Genomic DNA, 20,822 nt, shown 5'->3' with positions numbered 1-20,822 from the left:
CTCGATACAAAGAAAAATGGCAGATGGGATTAAAGAAAGGCATTGCGACATATGATCAGCTTGTGTAGTGTTCTAGAGAGCACAAAAATGAATCATTAATTAAGGGGGACCCCTGTCCGGAAGGTCGGAAAATAATGAATTTTCTTGGATATTTTTCGGATTTTACGAATAAAGTGAAGTATTCGAGTATTTAGGTTATTTTTGAGGGTATATTTAGGGGGTCTCCGTAGCCACATTGGTTGCGCGTTCGCTTAGTAAGCGATCGATCGTGAGTTCAAACCTCAGGGCCCTCATTGACCATCTTTGTGTTGTTACAGAATAACTACGCCCACGCAACAATCATCAGCGTTGGAGATCGATCCACGATCGATTCATCCCATACAACTGCTCTGCTCCGCAAGACACATCGGGTTGCTGTTCTTTAAATAACTCAACAATGATCAATCAACTGTCTCCGCTGTCCGGTCTAACTGGATAATGGAAGAACAGAAAGAAAACTCTTAGGCCTTGATGGCTACTGTGTAAATGTGTACCATATGCAAATGGTATAGAAGGAAATACTCTAACGCCGAAAAATGGCAACTGTGTAATGTGCTAATTATAGATATGATAAACATGTGACATGTACACCAGACCTTGAAACTTAACCTAAAACCTAAAGCGTAATATAGGAGTTTTGAAAATTTGAAAATTTGCCAAAACGGCGGACATTTTTGTTAAAAAAATTTCATATTAGATAATTCATTTTTACATGCTGATAAACAAAATTCAGCCAAATCGGTCGAGTAGATCCTGAGATATTGATACCACCAGTTGAAATAACATGGTTTCGAGAAAATCGCGTTTTAAAATTCGTACAGCAATACTATATCCCTTGAGGTGACTTCATACTTTTGTCTGTAACTGTCCAACGAAATCAAATATCGAAAAATCCTTTTAGGACAACATTTCTTAGGGCATAAGCTTCCCAAAAATGCATAAAACAAAAATTCGATTTTTTCGATTTCCCAGACCGGGGTCCCCCCTTAATTTTCTTTGATTACTTCGACAGAATTGATATTTTTTCACCGACCTATTGGCGACTTTTTCCAATCGATCTTTGAATTTTCGTGAATTCGAGCATTGTTTCCGAGATAAAAGTGATGTCAAAGTGCAGCGTATTTCAAGCCGGATGTGAAGAAGATATTTTCCAGCAGTGAGAGCTGTGCTCTTCTGTGAAAAACTGAATATATAAATTGAGTGACGGCGAGCAATCGTTAATGTTAATGTTAATGTTAAAGTTAATTTGACACTCTGCCCAATTGGCTTTTTATTGCTTTGCGAATCGTTCTTGCCGGTAATAATTTAGTAGTTCCAGTTTTTTTTCAGTTCTTCGTTAGAATTGCTGACTCGATTGGAGAGTGATTGAAATATATTTACCCAGCCCTCAAAATATCACTAGCTCATGCCACTAGATCACTTCTATTTCGGTATGTTGTACTCAGACCTATTATTCAGATTTTTAAAATGCTGACTCCAGTTGAAAAATATATCCACTTGGAAAAGTTGTTTGCAAATTATGATATTCACCAATATTCAGAAAACTTTATTGGACATTTCCGAGATTTTCGAAGTCGTTGAGCTGTGTTACAATCATAGGAAACAAGGATTGACGACACATCGGAACAACATTTATACGTTCAGAAAGACACCAGAAGAACCTGATGCAAACTCGGGCGTTTGCATCAGTGAAGAGAGAACAGTTGAAAGGAGAAAGTTTGAAGACCGATCACGTTATCCCACGGTATCGGTGTGGAGAGGACAGATTATTCCCTACCTTTGCTTGCCATAATTGCAGTCGCGGGGTCGACGAACAACTCATGATGAACTGCGGCTACAATACAGCATACCAATGGTTTTGACTTCTTTTTTCTCATAGAAACCGGTAAGATGCTACAAATCACAAATAATATTCATTTACATTCAAATCGCTGCAAAGATACAGTCAGTCCTCGGTGAAGGTGGTGTGTGTGATCTATCAACTACGAGACATCACTACCCAGACAAAAAAAAAACACGAATACAAGAAAAACATGAACAATTACAAAAACAGGATCTGTGTTAAGGTGGAAAATGAACATTTACATTCCAAGTTTTGGCTCTAAATCAAAGTCCTATTGGTCCTAAATTTTTTTAGCACATTTTAAAATGATGACGTTGTCTGTAAGTGGCTTATTATTTTGACCCGAAACATACGTTTCGTGGTCCCACACGGCAGTATAGGTGGAAAGGGGAAGGTAGGTGATGGAACGAGAAGCAAACATTTTTAGCGCGCGTTTGTGAGTTATAAAAAGTGTAAGCGACTGGAAAACGGAAGGAGAGAATGAGGACTAGTATATTAATTATAAAAATGTTCTAGCAAAAATATATCGCTCAACATGGTAATATGTATATAAAAACGGTAACATCACTTGAGGTGCACTATGGAGAGAAAAAAAAAACAGTAGAACAAACGATGATGTAATATGTATTGAAAAGTTAAGTAGAAGGTAATAGCGTTATGCTTGGGATAAAAATAAGATAATTTACAAATTATATATATATCGTATACGTACATGAGGGGCGAGTGGGGGGAAACTTGAGGGTTTTTTTTGGGGAATAAACTGTGTGAGGCTAGTAGAAAATAACAAAAATCGGACACACCTAGGGCAACCTGTCCGCAGCACCCGTCGAGATAATGATTTCTTAGTGGCTTAGCTAGTAGTGGGTCATGGAGATATAGGTGGTAGAAGAGAGTCTAGGCGGAAGTGTGTTTCAGTTTTTGTTTGCAGCTGGCAGTTTTGTGCTTTTTTGTCTCCCTCTCTCTCTCACACATTCTCTTCTCTCCTAGATTACACATTCTCCCTTCTAGAGCTACTGCTGATGATAATTGGATGATGGTGATGGCTGATGATTGTTATTGCTGTTGTTGACGATACTAATATTTTGGAAAATTTAAATCTCTTTAAAAAGTGGCACGATTTTGAAGGTATTAGGTAAAATATAATAGCAAAAATAAATTGGTTCTGCAAAGAGTAGATGCAGATTCATAATATGTAACCAACTCAATATTTTCCTAAGTTCTTCCAAAAAAAAATCTTATTCAGGGTATGTTCCAGCGATAATTTTGACGCGTTGTAAGCATTGTAACTTTTGAAATATTTCAGCCATTTGTGAAACATTTCAAACAAACAGAACTGGTTGTTTATAGCTGAATAAACACTTTACGGGCCGCTCACGAGTTTTCTCGTTTTCGCTTTCCTTCTTTACGGACTTGTGTGAAATTAGCGGATAAAAGTTTTTGTTGCGTGCAAGTTTCTGTTCAACGTCAATTTATTTCAATCAAAATAATTCATTATTCATGAAATCCAGCAATTTAATGAATAATGAATTATTACAATTGAAATAAATCGATTGTTTGTTAAGTAATATCTGTCACCATTATGTTCATTAGATAGAGAATTGAATCATTCATTTTTACACATAATTCATTTTTTTCTTGATCGTAACAGAGAAAAGTTATAGACTGAAACATGAGCATGAGTAAATATAGGAAAATATACAGAATTTTAAAATCAAAAAAAAAATGTTAGTTATCGTAGTGTTATCGAAGTTATTCGATAGAGAAATATTTTACCTATCTTACAGCCACAATTTTATTGATCGGAAAAGGGTCTGAGAAACGTTATAGGCCAAGTTGTATGGGAAAAATAATTTATTTTAAAGAAAATTAAAAAAAAAATTTAAAAGACCCAAAACACATTCTCGTGATAGTGCTCATTCGATATAGAATATTTTCATCTATCGTTAGCAAAATTTCCATTGGTCAGAAAAGGGCATAAAAAAATGTTATACAGATCGGACTCGATTATATATGGTCGACCATTTTTTTTAACAATTATTTTCAAATCCTATACATAATCGAATGAATCGTCAAACATTAATAGAAAAATAGTTTTTTTTGTGATTCGATTATGCATTGGATTTGAAAATTAACGTTGAAGGTGAAATTGCGATTCTATATAATCGAGTCCGGCCTGTAGTCCAAAACCTATACAACTTGTATGATGAAAATTAATTAATTTGAAGAAAATTTAAAAAAAGTTTTTTGAAAGGACCCAAAACACATTTTTGAGATAATACTCATTGGATAGAGAATATTTTTATTCAGCCAAAATTTCGTTGGCCGGAAAAGAGAGTATACAAGTTGTAGGAGGGAAATTAATACATTTAACGAAAATGGAAGTAGAACTTGAAAAAAAATTCTTCAATTTTTTCTGTTAAACAGTAGCGAAGCCGGAATTTTTAGGCGATTTTTGAAATGCTTTAAAATCGTCAAATATCAACGCATAAAGATGGGATATAAACTTTAAAGCATAATTTACATGGATTTGCACGGAATACTTTGCAGAGAAATTTGACTCTCGATGTATGTAGATGTGTAGTGGCCAAAAATATCGGGAAGAAATGAGAAATCTATTTCTTACTGGTTTCTTTTCAAAGATAGCAAATCCAATTAACGTTATCAACTATCTTTCATTTGATTTCTATAACGTTGTTGTAGGGACAATTCAGTACAGAGGTAGTATTGTTGGAACGAAAAATTTCGAATTCGTTTTTGATGATGAAGAGTTCAATAAACAATCATCGAAAAACAGTTTTTAAAACAGGATTTTTTTACGCGAGACGTTTGGAAAATCCACGAAAAGTCACCTAAATATTCACGTGAGAATCGTGAAAGGATAGGCATTAATTTTCGTCATAAGCACTAAGTTTCGCCACATTTCAAGCCCAAGCACTATCGTCATATGCTCTGATGGAGTGAGGGAGAGATGTGATATTGCTCAGGTTTTTTTTTTGAGCAGGGACCCCGTAAAAACGCCTTAATTGGAAAATTAACGGAAAAAACCTCGGCAAAAAAATATTAAAATTTTTTCATCGATTTGTATTCTTACAGTGTTTTGTAAAACCTGTAATTCTGCAAATATTGCAATAATTTTTAATGTTTATAGGAAAATTTCTTGCTGTTTTTTCTAGCCGATCGATCTAAATTTTGGAGTTAATTGAAGGAACACTCTGTCGCAAATTGTACCAGAAGTATAAAGTGTTATGCGTACTCTCGGAACGGTTCGTAACTTTACCTTTCACCTTGATATCATTCACCATTATTGGATTTGAACATACAGTTGTTAAAAAATCTCATATTCTTAATTTGTGATAGATGGCAGCGCTATTAAAACTTTTATTTGTGGTGCATTTCCTACATTACGTCATAATCTCCTAATTTTTCTGATTGAACAAAATTCGAAAAAATTTATGTTATTCATTAACATTAATATTCACAATGCTCGGTCATATAATTCAACCTAATTATTACCTACTGTACTTGACCCTTTTTTTCTAGGAGAGAGCCAACAACTTTGTGCCATTATCAATGGCAAATAAATTATGTTCACTTTATTTAAGACGATAATATAATAGTGTATAACATTATTACTTAAAAGATTTCATCGATTGGTTATGTGAATTGATATAGTGAGCGATTTTTTTAAGACGATAATATAATAACATGTTATACACTAAAAAAGATTTCATCGATTGGTTATGTGAATGGATATAGTGAGCGATTTTGCAATTTTTGAACCTGACGTCGAATTTTTCCTTTGGCTTCCATCAATCGCATTTTCTATAATATTAATGCGTTGGAACAAGACTTTCATTATCGAATTTACCAAACAATCTGCTGTCGAAACATTCCAGCACCGATCATAGAGAGCGCTGTAGTCAAATGAGTAGTGCGTCTAGATTCTATCTGAACCATTCCTAGATTTTGTAATGATACAATTATTTATCATAAAAACAACTATCACATCAGAATGGGGGAAATCAAAGAAATGGTATCAAGGTTTCTCTGTATGAGTTTGAAACCACCGCTACTATTAGTTTGGTATTTTCAAAGGTTCGAGATTTTTTTGGATTTTTTTTTTGATAATATTTCTCGATATATCATAATAAATAAAGTGCATCTTACCTTTCAGTATTTTTTCAAATTTTTATCTCGAAGCTTTTGACAATGGCGTGTTAAAAATTGAAAGGTACGTTTTTCATCAAAGATCCTATGGTGAATTACATAGGGATTCGAAAAATAGTCAAAATTTCTATACAATATTTTCCACAGAGCTGGTAATTTGGTTTGGGAGCACTTTTTACTTCCTTATCCAGCCAGACCCTTTCTCCAGTACAACTCGTATACTTTTTTGGCCAATTACCTTTTCTCATACTCAATTACCTCCGACCAATGAAAATTTGGCTAAAGATAAATAAAAATATTCTCTATCGAATTAATTTACTTCACCCAAACAAATTATACAGGTTTTGGTCTATAACTTTTCTCAGACCCTTTTTCGATTAAAAAAATTGTGGCTGGAAGATAGGTAAAATATTTCTCTATCGAATTACTTCGGTAACTTTATTCGAACAACTTTTTTTGATTCTCAAAATTCTGTATATTTTTCTATATTGACCCATGCTAACGTTTCACGTTAATGAGCATGATTTTGAAGGTTGTTGCTTGATAAACAATCAATTTATTTCAACTGAAATGATTCATTATTTATTAAATCCAGTAAAACGTGGAACAGAAACATGCACGCAACAAAAACTTTTATCCGCTGAACTTTCATCTGCTAACTTCACACAAGTCAAAACGTGCGGTCCCAGACGTATGTCGTACAGATTTCTTTCCGGTCCTTAATGTGTTAAGTCGACTCTATGCATGTCGAAATGGGTACAGTTTTGAGCGTCCAAATTATTGCGGGTACATCCCTTATAAAGCCTATCTATTCATCAAAAAACATTTGATACCTGCTTGTCACTTATATCTTTCTGGCTGAACACATATGTCTTGTCAAAAATAAAGACTAATTAAAACAAACCAAACAATACGAAACAAACATAAAACCAACTCTACCTGTTACTAGAGAACCGTTTACCATTAACAGCTGAGACGCAAAACAAAAACATAACACAAACTAAGAACAAAAACAAAACGTAAAACGTGAAATTACCGCGAAATTGGCGCTTACTCTACTTTGCCTAGCTACAATAAAAATTTTCCTCAAGCTACCTACAAAAAATGGGGATTGTTATCAACACCCTGCGCCCTCGATTTCTACCTTTTAAAGATTACAACTGTCAACTTATACAAAGTTCAGCACATAACAAGAGCAATGGAATCATCGCACGGAAGCGAAAAACTTTTTCTTTCCAACATACAAATATAGATAGCACATGTGTATGTGTGTGCACGGTGGTCGTGGTCTTACCTGGCGAAACTCTTGAATGCAGCACTCTGAGGATTTATACATAACGGCACGCGTCCAGTTTGCAATTGTTCCGCTATGAATTTGTGCATTTCCTCTGCGAAAGAAAAAAAAAACAAATGAGTTGAGTCACCCGTGAAGTGGGATTAAGTTGCTCTCTTTACAAACTTACCCTTCACTTGCAGTGTCGTTGTCAATTTTCGCTCCCAGAGATCATCGAATGGCTGTGCGGCCGAGGGTTCAAATTCCGCAGCATATTGGCGCATACCGGCCGACGGAGTGTAGCAGCATTTGCACATGCAGGAATGGTAACGGAGTCGACCCTCGTCGACGTATGGATGGGCCAGTGCGTCGATCACCGAGATTCTCTTGTCCTGAACAAGAAAAGAAAAATACGAGAAATATCGTTAGTTATCTCTTCAGGGAAGAAAAGATGACCCACACAATATAGCCTACCGGATCAAAGACCAACATCTGGCAGAGGAGATGAACCGCTTCGTGGGTGGCATGTGTGCTGAGGGTGTACAGTGCGGACAGAGACGGTGGCTTCGGTACCCGTCTGAGCATGTGGGATCTGGCTCCCTCGCAGGCGTGTCGCATGTCCTCGAGCGTTGGTGTGCCCAGCAGCTCGGTAATTAGTTCCAGCTAAAAGGGCAGGGGGAGGGGAAAATGATAATAAGTATCTAATTAGTAACATGAATTTTGCAAACGAATTAGCATTTTATGGGCTCTCTCTACAAGAGCAATTCAGGTTGGAGCCTCCATGAAATTGTATGCGGGATACACCATGCTGCTCCATCATTTACCTGAGAGCAAGTTGAGAAGCATTCCAGTCGTTTGTCGGAAAATTATGTTGATACTGAGTGATTTCATCTTAATTGTTGATGAAATAAGAAGAAAAGTTCAATTACGTTACGCACAGTCTTCGCTAGCAATAGATCAGCCCTATGAGCTTTGTTTAGATTCCGGTGTCAAACTTGTGCATTCTATGCATTCGACAGTTAGTAGCTCAGTTGTTATTTGTTTATTACGTGAATTACGAATTATTATTTTCGAATTTAACGAATTCGTACAGATTTCTGCAAATTCCACATTTTCTCCATATTCTGACGTATGGCTACATTTAACCGTTTGAGGTACAGAATTTAGGAAAAAAAAAATACCAATGTTGCACAGGAAATTTATACCATTCAAAATTGAAAAAAATGGTGTGTTGTCATATGATGATAAACCTTGCCAACGCAATCGAATATATTTCTGATATTTGCTAATGGTGTTGCCAACTACTGTAAGTGAGAAGGTTCCGAAAAAAATATATGAGCACGCAGCTTTTCTAATATTTCTAGATGGGTTGTGAGATGCCCCACCATGCGTTATTACACATCAAAAAGGTGGAACATTTTTAATACCACCGTGCCACAAAGGTAGGGTAACCATTTATCCTGATTTAGCAGGACATGTCCTGATTTTGAGATCTATTTTGGACGTCCTGATTTATTTTTCACAATCTAGCCTTTGTCCTGATTTTCATGAGAAATTCAATTTTGTTGCAGAATTGGAATGATTTTCAGTGTACAGTAGAACCCCGATTATCCGCGAAATAGTCGGGCCAGGCCATCGCATATAACGGAAATCGCGGATAACGCAATATAGGACTAAAGATGAGGTATAAACACGAAAAAAAGATATTTTAGCATGAAAACTATGTTTAATTAATACAGAAAATATTGAACTATCAATCTGTAAGGTCGTGTACATCAGTGATCAGATAATGTGAAAGTCATAACCAAAACAAAAAAGCAAGACTCTACCACTCACTGACAAATTTCGGGAAGGTTTATAGAATTACTAGGGAACTCACTTTCGCGAATAATCGGCACCGCTGATCAACCGCTCGCGGATAATCGAGGTTCTACTGTATTATGTTTTTCAATAAAACTTTTTTATTGAAAACCAAAGTTTTGTGAGCACGGGATCTTCCAACTATATTCATTTAGAGATTTTGTTTCACTGGCCAAGGTGATGTTTTCGTGTTTTGTCTCGATATTCCAAGCTAATTTTTTTCAAATATTTAAACGAAAATAAAACGACACGAATTGCGCCAAAAGTACCAATTTTCAACAAAAAAAACTTAATGTTATAACTGCATATGTGTTTCATAAGTGTCAGTGGCTCATAGCGGTATTAAGATTTAGCCATTTTGTTGAAACAGAAGTTTGTAATCAACAAACAAACATTACAGGTAGATTTGATTAGGAAAAGCATATCAAAACACCGAAACATTGTCAGAATATTCGATTGGGATCCACTTCCAAATCCATGCCAAACTATGCTGTACAGAAATCCAGCCGCTCAGAAAATTTGGGTTGCAGAAGGAGCTCTTACGCCTCATACCGATGGCTTGTACTTCGGAACTATTGTACTTGATGTTTGATGACTTTGAAACAGCCATAGAATCTCCTTTGCTCGCCATCATCCCCGGAGTATTTTCACCGCATGGATCGCCAATAAACATGGTCAATAAATCGATTTCACGTGTTTTTATTGATTTACAACTCGAAGAATCACAATGGTTTGGTCATCATCGTAACTGTGACAGGTGTCCTGATTTTCTACTCCGACCATATGGTATCCCTACCCAAATGGTTAACCGGAAGGTTTGAGGTGTGAAAATCAAAACTAGCAATTGAATATGTAACGCAAAAAATATTCTGAACGATTAATACTCGACGACCACATCTTGATATACCACAGATATGGTTGCATCAATCGATTGGAAATATTTCTGCGTACCTTTTACAATAGAGAATTATAATTTTTGACGTAAGTCTACGTCTATCCGTAAGGGTGCGAAACAAAAAAAAAACATGTTACGTTTTTATGGAAAAAAAATACCGTAATATCAATTTTCGCAACGAAAAAACAAATTTGTTCTTTTTTATGGTTCCCAGAATAAAACGACGCAGAAAACGACTGCAATAGAAAGCACTCAGAAAAAGTGTGGTAGGCTAGAAATATTGTGGCGCGGTATTGTATTTCAATAAAAAAAAAAAATTAATAAAATTATTAAAATATAAATATTAATATTAATAAAAAAAAATTCTAATAGAAATATTCGGCGCCACAATATTTTTAGCCTACTACACTTTTTGTAAGCGGTTGTTTCTGTTGCAGTTGTTTACTGTGGCGATTTATTCCGGCCACGCTTTTTGACGTAGGATTACGTCTTTCGGGAACATATTGGGGTACAAATTGAAAATCGAAAATCGAGCACATCGTGAAAATTGTCCACTTTCAAACGCTTATTGCTCAGTCATTCCATGATGGATTGATGAAATTATTGCATATACATGAAAGTAGGGGGAGCTTTTGTTCCTACCGAAATGTATTCCCTAACAGAGACATCAAAACCAAGCTGCCTAGGGGGAAATCGACATTGCAGAAACATCAAAACCAAGGTGCCCGGGTAAAACGGCATTGCAAATATATGAAAGTCGGGGGCATTTTTATATTGCAAGTAAAGTGAGTGATACTATTAATTCTTGCAAATAAAATTTAAATTTGGAACTTTAATGTTGGTTGCTTCATGAAGTTTCATATCAATGACCGATCGTGTATTGTGAAAAACTTAGCACAAGTGTAAGTGTAAAATTGTATATGGTAGCAGTTGTGTTAAAAATGACTTGATATATGACACGATTTTTTTTTTTCAATTTTCATAAATAAAAACCAAGGTGTGTTCCCGCTCGAGACCGGGTCGTTTGGTTTGAGCTGTCTGTTTTTTAGTGTTCATTTTCACCCAAGGAAAGTTTATACGGCGAGAAAAATTGAAAAAATGGAGAAATATTAGAAAAAACGATTGCTCTACATATATTATTAGGTGTTGTTAGTCCAATTAAAATTCGCATTGGGTTGAATAAATACTCAGAAAGTAAAAATTATAAAAGAAAATTTCCTTTTCCATTTCATGTTTTTTCTATAGTAAAGTAACAAGTTTTTACTGATGAGAAAAGTTGATAATTGTTTTCGGTATTGGTAATTACCTTATATGATACTGGTGAGTTTTTTTTTCTTTATCTATCCATACATAACACAGGAGGCATCTCGTCTAGGAACACAGAGGGCGGTTTTCATCATATCTCGTTCCACTTCGGTATCTTAGCACCATCCAAAGACTGTATACCATCCTTTTGTCATCATCACTCGGTGAACACTGGTGGAGTGAACAAACAAGACCCAACAACCAAACAGAACGGTCCTTTTCAGGAGGCCACCAAATCATTGCCAAAGAGTTTAACGATGTAATTCTTCAAAATAGATAGCCTAACGGAATTCTACCTCAACTATGCGGTCGTGTCTCGGACATAACCCTCCTGTGACTTTTTGTACATACTTTTTTTTAATATAAAAGATGTAATTATTTTTTTATTCATCCACTTGAAGTCTGAAGAAAGCATTCTCGTGTAATAACTAAAAATATCGGGAATATTTCAGAAGGCGATGAAGAAAAATATTTGATGGAAAAAAAATTCTACACATATGTTCGAATTTCAACAATGGCAGAGTTATTGAACTTAATTTTTGTCGGGCTCTATTGCCTTATACTTGATCTACTTCACAAAGTTCGCTACGTAGAACGATTCTGTTCTGAAAACATCTAAATTAGTGATTTTAATTAACATTCTGAAAGTAAAAACTTCAATGTTAGTGGTTTTTAAGGTGTTATTACTAATTTTATCCCAAAAATGCATAGTAAACTTTCTTGTTTCTATCAACCAAATTAAAGATCTTTGATCGCTCTGAACAATCTTCAATAAAGATTCTCCAAAAGTTTTGCTCTACTGTACTTATAATAGCCAATTAACTTTCACCTTAACGTTGAAATCTCATATTTTTTCTTGAAATAAGCTATATTTCAAATATATTTTTTTTTCAAACTGTATATGATCGAGTCCGACCGATATATATATATATATATTTTTTAATTAACTTTTCTACTACAATCAGTTTCTATTATAATTACTTCATTCAAAAGATGAAAGGAGTACTAGTGATGTTTGTTACTCATTGACAGAACCCAAAATTTGTTACAATACCTTAAAACCTGCTTTGAAAGCGAACTATTGATCGCAAAATTGTTTGTATTCTCAGAAAATGCACAAAATAAGCTCCATGCAGAGCTTGCCCCGACGCGCAAGGGGAAAAGAGAATAAATATATTGACTTAGGTTCTGTCCTTATTACAGGATTCGAGTATAACAGAGATTGATCTGAGATTTTTTTCCCGTCTCGCTTCAGCCAGCGAGCAGTCAACAGCATTTTTAGGGCTAAGGGTGGGTTTAGACTAGTGATATATTCATGTGAAGAAATATGATGAGATTTATAGAAATCGCATCAACCGTTTACACTAGCGTGAACTTCTATAATGAATATATTCATATTTTCGGTGAATTTATTCACCTAAAGTAGAACTGCATCCAACTTTAGTGATTTCTCACCAGTGAGAAATTCACAAGCGTTTACATATGCTAAATTTATTCAAGTTATATATACCTCGAATAAGTGTATCATATTTATTCTCACCCGTTTACACCTATTTTCACGTGAATAAATCCATCTATAGCTATAGATCTCCCTAATGTAAACCCGCCATAAGAAAGAATTTTAAAATTTCCAAACCGCCTTTTTGAAGACTACAAGAGAGTTGGTTTTGAGATTATTTTTGTTTGTGTCTCGACGCGAATCTATTTTCGGTGTGCGCTTAGGGTCCAAGTGACTGAAAATTAAACAAATCAGCGGTCGATTTTAGCCCTCGGGTCATGCTTCGTATGTATTCGTAGATTTGAGGTATGCAGTCGGCAAATGTTGATTGTATCCGTGTGTAATTCACTGCATTCATTGTTAAATTTCGTGTTATTCTCAAATAATATCCGAAGAATTAAAGAAGGGAAATGAATACAATGATTCCGAAGTCCTACGTTAGCAATGCAGTCGTGACTTAGATCCTTTATGGAGAATCGAATATGTTAAATTTATCAGTTTTTTTATAATTCTTGTCAAAAGATCAAAGTGGGAAATTGTTTAAATTTTCATTAAAAAATTGCAAAATATAATTTTAAAAATTGAAATTCAATTTTCTCAAAAACTTTTTTCAAATTATCAAAAAAAATTTATGTATACTAGCTGACCCGGAAAACTTCGTCCCGCCCAAAAATTGTTTTTGTTATCAATACCTTCAAACATTCACGTTTTCTTACTATGAGCATGTTCATGGGTCCAATCTGAACTGTTCATTGACTGATCTTCTATTCGACCCCGTTGAATTTACCTTCAACTATGAAATTCCTATCATTTCTAACTAAACTCGACATTATAATACAGTCAACTCTCCCTAACTCGATGTTCTGTATCTCGATATTTTCCCTAACTCGATGGATTTCATGGCACCTTCGATTTTACAAGCATTCTTCTCTTCATAACACGATACCTCCCTAACTCGATGCCTCTCTTACTCGATGTGTTTTGATTCATTTTTCCATGGATTTTCACCTCCCTAACTCGATTGATTTTCGCGTACATGTTTTTGTGCGTTATTACCTCAGATTTCAATTGCCCTTGAAAGTGAAGATGGAGTGTTCGTGTCATCAAACAATTTCTTTTCAAGTATGGAAAACCACGAGAAACCTTTCAAGCGAACAATCAAAACGCTAACCATTGCGCAAGGTTTGAGCATCATCGAGCAGGTCGAAAAATATGGACGGAAGGGGTCTGAAGCTGCAAATAATTTCAGTATTGCACAAAGTGCGGTATCAACACTACTCAAACTAAAGTAAAAATGGAATCGGAATGGAAAATTGTATCTAGACCAAAAGCATATAAGGTTGGTCAGAATCGAGAAGCTGGAGCGGTCAATGAATTTTTGTCTTGTCAAGCTAGACAGAATAATTTACCCCTCTTCTATTCTTCGGGATATGGCTTGAGAATTTGTCCAGAAACTGGGAATTCCTAACTTCAAAGCACAACCAACATGGACGGGAGTGATATTCCGCTGGCATAATTAATGCGTCGTGAGCTTGCTGATGTCGACGGTACAATACCGTTCGATTGCTCAATGTCTTTTAATAATTAGTGCAAAAAGGACCAAAACGTGATTTGCTGTGATCTGATGCCAGATACCGATATACTGGAAAGTGTTGAAAAACCTGAGAAAAACGCTGAAGATAGTAGTTCTATTGAGATGTTATTTCGAATGTTTAATCAAACCTGAAGAATATGTCCGGAATATTGAAATCAACTAAAATGTTCCTGTGAAACTATTAGAACATTTCTTTGTGATTGAACAGTTCCTGCGTGATCGTTACAATTCAGTTTGCGTAACATACTTAATCAATATTTTCTTTGTTAACCTAGTGCCTCATGCAAGTCGGACTCGATTATATACAAACTCGATTATGTAAAATTTAGGACTCGATTGTATACAGTTTGAAAAAAAAAGTTTTTTTTTATAATTCAAATATGAATAATTTCAAGAAAAAAAATTAACCTTTCAGCATTAAGGTGAAATTTAAGTGGCTTTTATAAGTACAGTGTGTTAAAAATCGCGATTTTTGAATATGATTGAATCTTCATCAGGAATTGTTTATATCGATATTGCAGCGAAATTAAGTGAGATAGAAGTTGGGCGTCAAAGAACAAATTGTAGAGAGGTTAGAGAGCTTCAATTTAATTGATGGAAACAATCAAGTTTAGTATGAATTTTTAGGATAAAATTAATAATTACAAATAAAAAAAAACTTTTAAATTTTCCACTTCAAAAATGTTTAATCCACTAATTTAGATGTTCCACTACTACATCCTGTACTAAATTTTCTCATCTTTCAAATGAAAGCAACAAAATCGGATTACGTAGCATACTTTTCAATGCAGAGTCAGTTTGAGCCAACAGAATCCGAAACAAAGAAAAAGTTCTATAAGTCTGTCATCGTTGAAATTCTAACATATGCGTAGAAGGATTTTTTTCGTGAAATATAGCCGTCTATCACCTCCTGAAAGATTCTGGAAAAATATTTTTTTTATATGAGAAAGGTGTTTTTTCACTTTAAGGGAATGAATCAAAAATTCAAATTCATACCATAATTGGGACACTTACCCTAATATATGACAATTTGAGACATAAAAAAAAATTAGGAAAAAATGTTCTGTATCTCGATATCTCCCTAACTCGATGGTCCTTTGGACCATAGAAACATTTCTCATACCCAAAAACCCTCACATCCCAAATTGTGCTTGAGTAGTTCTCGAGTCATGCAGAAATTTGTTTTTCATTTGTATGACAGCCCACCCCAAGAGAAGGGGTGGAGAGCCTAACCACCATAGAAACATTTATTGCCCCCTAAAACCTCGATATGCCTAGTTTGGTTTCATTTGCTTGATTAATTCTCGAGTAATGCAGAAAATCGTGTTTCATTTGTATGGTAGCCCCACTTTAGAGAGGGGGTGGAGTGTCTAACCGTCAGAGAAACATTTCTTGCACCCTAAAATTTTCACATGCCAGATTTGGTTTCATTTGTTTTATTAATTCTCGAGAAAAGCAGAAATTTGTGTTTCATTTGTATGGCAGCCCCCCTTAGGGAGGGTGGAGGAGAGCCTAACCACCATAGAAACATTTATTGCCCCCTAAAACCTCCATATGCCTAGTTTGGTTTCATTTGCTTGATTAATTCTCGAGTAATGCAGAAAATCGTGTTTCATTTGTATGGTAGCCCCACTTTAGAGAGGGGGTGGAGTGTCTAACCGTCAGAGAAACATTTCTTGCACCCTAAAATTTTCACATGCCAGATTTGGTTTCATTTGTTTTATTAATTCTCGAGTAATGCAGAAATTTGTGTTTCATTTGAATGGCAGCCCCCACTTAGAGAGGAGGGTAGAGAGTCTAACCATCATAGAAACATTTATTGCACCCTAAAACATGCACATGTCAAATTTGGTTTCATTTGCTTGAATTATTATCGAGTAATGCAGAGATTTGTGTTTCAATTGTATGGCAGCCCCCTCCCCCTTAGCGAGGGGGGGTGGAGAGTCTAACCACCATAGAAACATTTATTGCATCCTAAAACCTAAATATGCCTAATTCGGTTTCATTTGCTTGATAAATTCCCGAGCAATGTAGGAATGTGTGTTTAATCTGTATGGCATCCCTTCCTTAGAGATGGGGGAGGGTTCTCTCAAACTATCACGAAAACCTTCCCCGTCCCCAAAAACCCCTACATACCAATTTTCATGTTGATTGGTTCAGTAGTTTCCGAGTACATAAGAATCAGACAGACAAAAATCCATTTATATAAATATATATATATATATATAATAATATATATATATATATATATATATATATATATATATATAGAGATACCATAGAATTACAAACATTTCTCTAACAACGTTTCCATGTTCTCTTAAACTAAAAATACAACTAATCCTAATTTTGCTTAATATTTTGCAAAATAGCGATATAGTGTATTCTACAAAGTTTTCGATCTCAATGAAATATAATCTTATGTTGAAGACATCAAGTTTTTGGAATATATAAATATATGAAAAAAAGGTTGCAGAACATGTCAATCGCGATAATTCACACACTCTAGTGTTATAAATTAAACCATTAATAATAATTTTCCCAAGAAAACATGGAAAAGTTGCATTGGTGACTTATTGGTAATTGTATGGGATATTCATAGATTTTTTTTTGAGAATTAAAAAATAACGTTTTTGAGAAAATTGAAATTAAATTTTTAAATTACCATTTTTTAGTTTATTTTTTTTTAAATTTGGTATTTTTTCATGAAAATTTTAACAATTTCCTACATTTTAATTTTTGATAAAAAAATTGTAGGTCTTATAGTTTTTGAATTAGAAAAGTTTGTAAAAAAATATTAAAAAGACTTTGGCTCTTTTCAAAAAGAAGTCTATTTTTTTTATTACATTTCACGTATCCAAAGTTGCTTAAACGATCAATGTCTTTACACCCACACAGTTTAACTGCAATCTGTGATGGTGCTGCCTATAGTTAGCATGAAAATCGTCAACTGTAACAATGTTTTTTTTGTACGAAACAGCGTTCTCTTTTCATAAGGCCACATAAAGTTGCAACTTTACTCAATACATGTTTAATGTGATTATTCCATGAAAGGGAAGTTTGTTTAATTATAACGTACGAAGAATGTGAGATGTCAATATTGCAATCGAAGAATTGTGTTGTGCAGGTGGGAAAGTCAAATGGCCACCATTGACACGACAACTAGAACGCTTGCGCACCCTGTTTAAGCGTCCTTTTTCAGTGCGCAGACATTTGTTGATGAATGCCCATAGGTTGCTTTCAAACAACGTCAATTGGTGCTGAAAATTTTGCAGAAAGTTGATTTAATTCGACATTGAAGGAAATTTAATCTTTAAAAAAATCTAATGCAAATTCACCATCGGACCGGATCGCTATTGCCGTCAACGAATGGAGGAACAAATTTCTTCAAATTTATCAAGTTGGCAATTTTGAAACCGCAATTGATCATCGTTGTGCGATTAACTATGCTCCAAAACGTGAGATTATTTGAAAAATGCAAGAACTTCTTCGTGAACACAACGCTTTTGTTATATCGTATTCAAACCGGTATGAAACTATGCTTTCTGACAATCGTAAAATCATATAATCATGTATAACGATGGTGAATTTTAACGGTTCGATCCATCACTTATGCGACATTCACGTTTGGTTATAGAGAATCTTGCAAAAAATCACTCATAATCAAAATTGACCATATAATAAAACATGTTTTAGTTTTGGGGTTGCTACCTTATGTACAATATTTGCGAAAAATCGGAGAGAATCGAGTCAACATCAGCTTTTTTCGGATAACTTGGTATGTGATTACTTTATAATTCATTTGAGTAGACGAATCGCATCTTACCTGCTGAACCGGACTCTGCGCCTGGAAGAGAATTCTTCTTCCCAACAGTTCACCGAATATGCATCCCACCGACCAGACATCCACGGCGGCCGAGTAGTGTCGGGCACCCATCAGAATCTCCGGTGCACGGTAGTACTGTGTGACCACTTCCTGAGTCATGTGTTTCGCTTGATCCGGTTCCTCAACGCGCGCAAGCCCGAAATCACAAATCTGCAAACAATGAAGACACGCCGCCGCGATTAATGAGACGCTGTAAAACTTTGAAAACAGTCGATAGAACATACCTTCAGTACACAATTGCTGTTCACCAGCAGATTGCCCGGTTTGATGTCCCGGTGGAGTATGCGGGCTGAGTGGAGATATTTGAGACCGCGCAGGATCTGGTACAGGAACACTTTGATATGGTCCGCCGAGAGGTGCTGAGGTGAGACGATGATTTTGTGCAGATCCGACTGAAGCAGTTCAGTGATAACGTATCTAAACAACAGTTGTAATTAAGGAAAATTCCATTCAACGAATTATACGGTAAAATTGAGATTGGTAGGGATTCATTGCTCCGGGTCTCATCCTAGGTTACGTCTGGAAACTTTTTAATCCACAAAATGCATCGCATTAAGTCTCGCCCCTGACAGTGGAGCCACAACACCGTTGGCTATGTACTTTATTATACCAATCAGCAGCGAGAAGGAAATTGCTTTTGTGGTGCAGCTTCGGAAACATGATATGTATGTACGACCTTGGTTCTTTGTCTAGCCGATGTCTGCACAGACCGTATAAATTGTACCTCACCCATCCCTATCGCAAACTATAACTATTGCGGGCATATGATATCATTGTCTAACGCTGCGGTCGCTCCTGTCCTTGTGACGATCCTTGGCTAACAAAGCGCGTCGACTTTTTCCGGAAAATCAAACATAATTAATTAATAATGCTCCTTCGCTACTTCTCCGCAGGTCTAGTCACGGCACCCCCAGGTTCTTAAATACTATCAGAAAAAGCACTTCCGTGCGACCAATTCCGATATCCCCCCAAAAGGGTGGGGTAGAGGTGGGAGAGAACTGTGGGCTATAAATGATACGGACACGTGGCGCAAGCGGCCAACAGCAGCAACGATGACTGTGTGGAATTTCTTTGTTCCGTCCACACCACCACCCCACTCTTATGGGTGTGGCGAGGAGGCGGAAGTCAGTCTGAATAATAAAGGGATTTGTCGAGGCGACAAGCATGATGACATGCTGTGTAATACACTGCAGGGGCAGAAAAAAAAACAAACCGTCTCTTGGGATGGTAATGACCGAAAAACTGTCGACCGCTCGGTCGGTGGAGAAAATGGGGTAGTGAAAATTGCGTCTAACATGATTCTGACTTCTGTCACTACGACAATGGGTGGTGTGTTGTGTGTGTGTGGATAGACGCTGTTTACAGTGACTGGCACTCAGTAAAAATCTGCCCTGTATGTATGCACACATGTGAACTAAATTTATCTCTTTACAAGAGTGCACAAAAGAAAACCGAAACTTCCCAAGTTGGAATGAAAACTCGAATCGAACGTGCTGAGAATAGACCGAAGCAAGTACCTCCTGGTTTAAGCGGTTCTTCTACGCACCAGGGGTCCTCAGCACTTCCCGGAGCAGCACCCAACACGTCTGCTCCTTTTTCGCGGTCGAGGCAACAGCCACAGTCTGGCTTGCTTGCGCTTTCTGACCTGGTGGACAACATTTTAAATGCTTTAAATATAAATGACCCTCTTAAAAGCATAGTATTATGTTTGCTTCCGATTGTGAGAACATTTTTGAAAGAAAAATGTGGTTTTTTGGCAGCGTTCATTTCTCTCGATGCCTGATTCAGGGCAAGAGGTCAAGGATTTGACCACTGTAATACAGTGGAATTGCAGAAGCATCATTCCTAAACTAGATCAATTTAAATTTTTAGTTCACAGCTCTAACTGTGATGTATTTTCTCTCTGTGAAACATGGCTTTCTTCAGCCGATGAGCTGAATTTCCACGATTTCAACATTATTTGCCTCGATCGAAATGACTCGTTTGGTGGCGTATTATTGGGGATTAAAAAATGTCACTCCTTCTATAGAGTCACTCTCCCATCGATGACAGGCATTGAAGTTGTTGCTTGCCAGACACAAATCAATGGCAAAGACCTCTGCATTGCTTCGATATATATCCCTCCCAGAACTACGGTAGGCCGCCATCAGTTCTTTGATACTATCGAGGCAATGCCGGAGCCGCGGGTAATCTTAGGTGATTTTAACTCCCATGGAACAGCATGGGGATCACTCTACGATGACAACCGTGCCACTTTGATTTATGATCTGTGCGACAACTTCAAATTGACAGTTTTGAATACTGGGGAAGCAACCAGAATAGCCAATCCTCCTGCACGGGCAAGTATGCTAGACATATCACTTTGCTCTTCTTCGTTATCCCTGGATTGCACGTGGAAGGTAATCCAAGATCCCCACGGTAGTGACCACCTGCCAATAATTTTATCGATCTCCAATGAATCA

General features: G+C 36.2%; 1 protein-coding gene across 5 annotated transcripts in view; it reads right to left on the bottom strand.

The window, feature by feature from the left end:
• LOC129771026 (serine/threonine-protein kinase NLK) overlaps positions 1 to 20,822 on the bottom strand; it is a 303,571-nt gene that overhangs the window by 40,534 nt on the left and 242,215 nt on the right. For 3 of the 5 annotated variants that reach the window (XM_055774268.1, XM_055774270.1, XM_055774269.1), the window contains 6 exons: positions 18,585 to 18,777; positions 18,301 to 18,510; positions 7,797 to 7,985; positions 7,513 to 7,714; positions 7,344 to 7,437; positions 1,817 to 1,932 (listed from right to left, as the gene is read on the bottom strand). In XM_055774268.1, the coding sequence (XP_055630243.1) occupies positions 1,817 to 1,932; positions 7,344 to 7,437; positions 7,513 to 7,714; positions 7,797 to 7,985; positions 18,301 to 18,510; positions 18,585 to 18,777 (1,004 nt within the window). Of the gene's footprint in view, positions 1 to 1,816; positions 1,933 to 2,682; positions 2,957 to 7,343; positions 7,438 to 7,512; positions 7,715 to 7,796; positions 7,986 to 18,300; positions 18,511 to 18,584; positions 18,778 to 20,822 lie in introns of all 5 variants that reach the window. The other 2 variants (XR_008742259.1, XM_055774271.1) reach the window with 2 other exon arrangements.

Source organism: Toxorhynchites rutilus, chromosome 2 (genome assembly GCF_029784135.1).
Source record: "Toxorhynchites rutilus septentrionalis strain SRP chromosome 2, ASM2978413v1, whole genome shotgun sequence".
NCBI lineage: Eukaryota > Metazoa > Arthropoda > Insecta > Diptera > Culicidae > Toxorhynchites > Toxorhynchites rutilus.
This window is presented reverse-complemented; position numbering and strand designations above follow the sequence as displayed.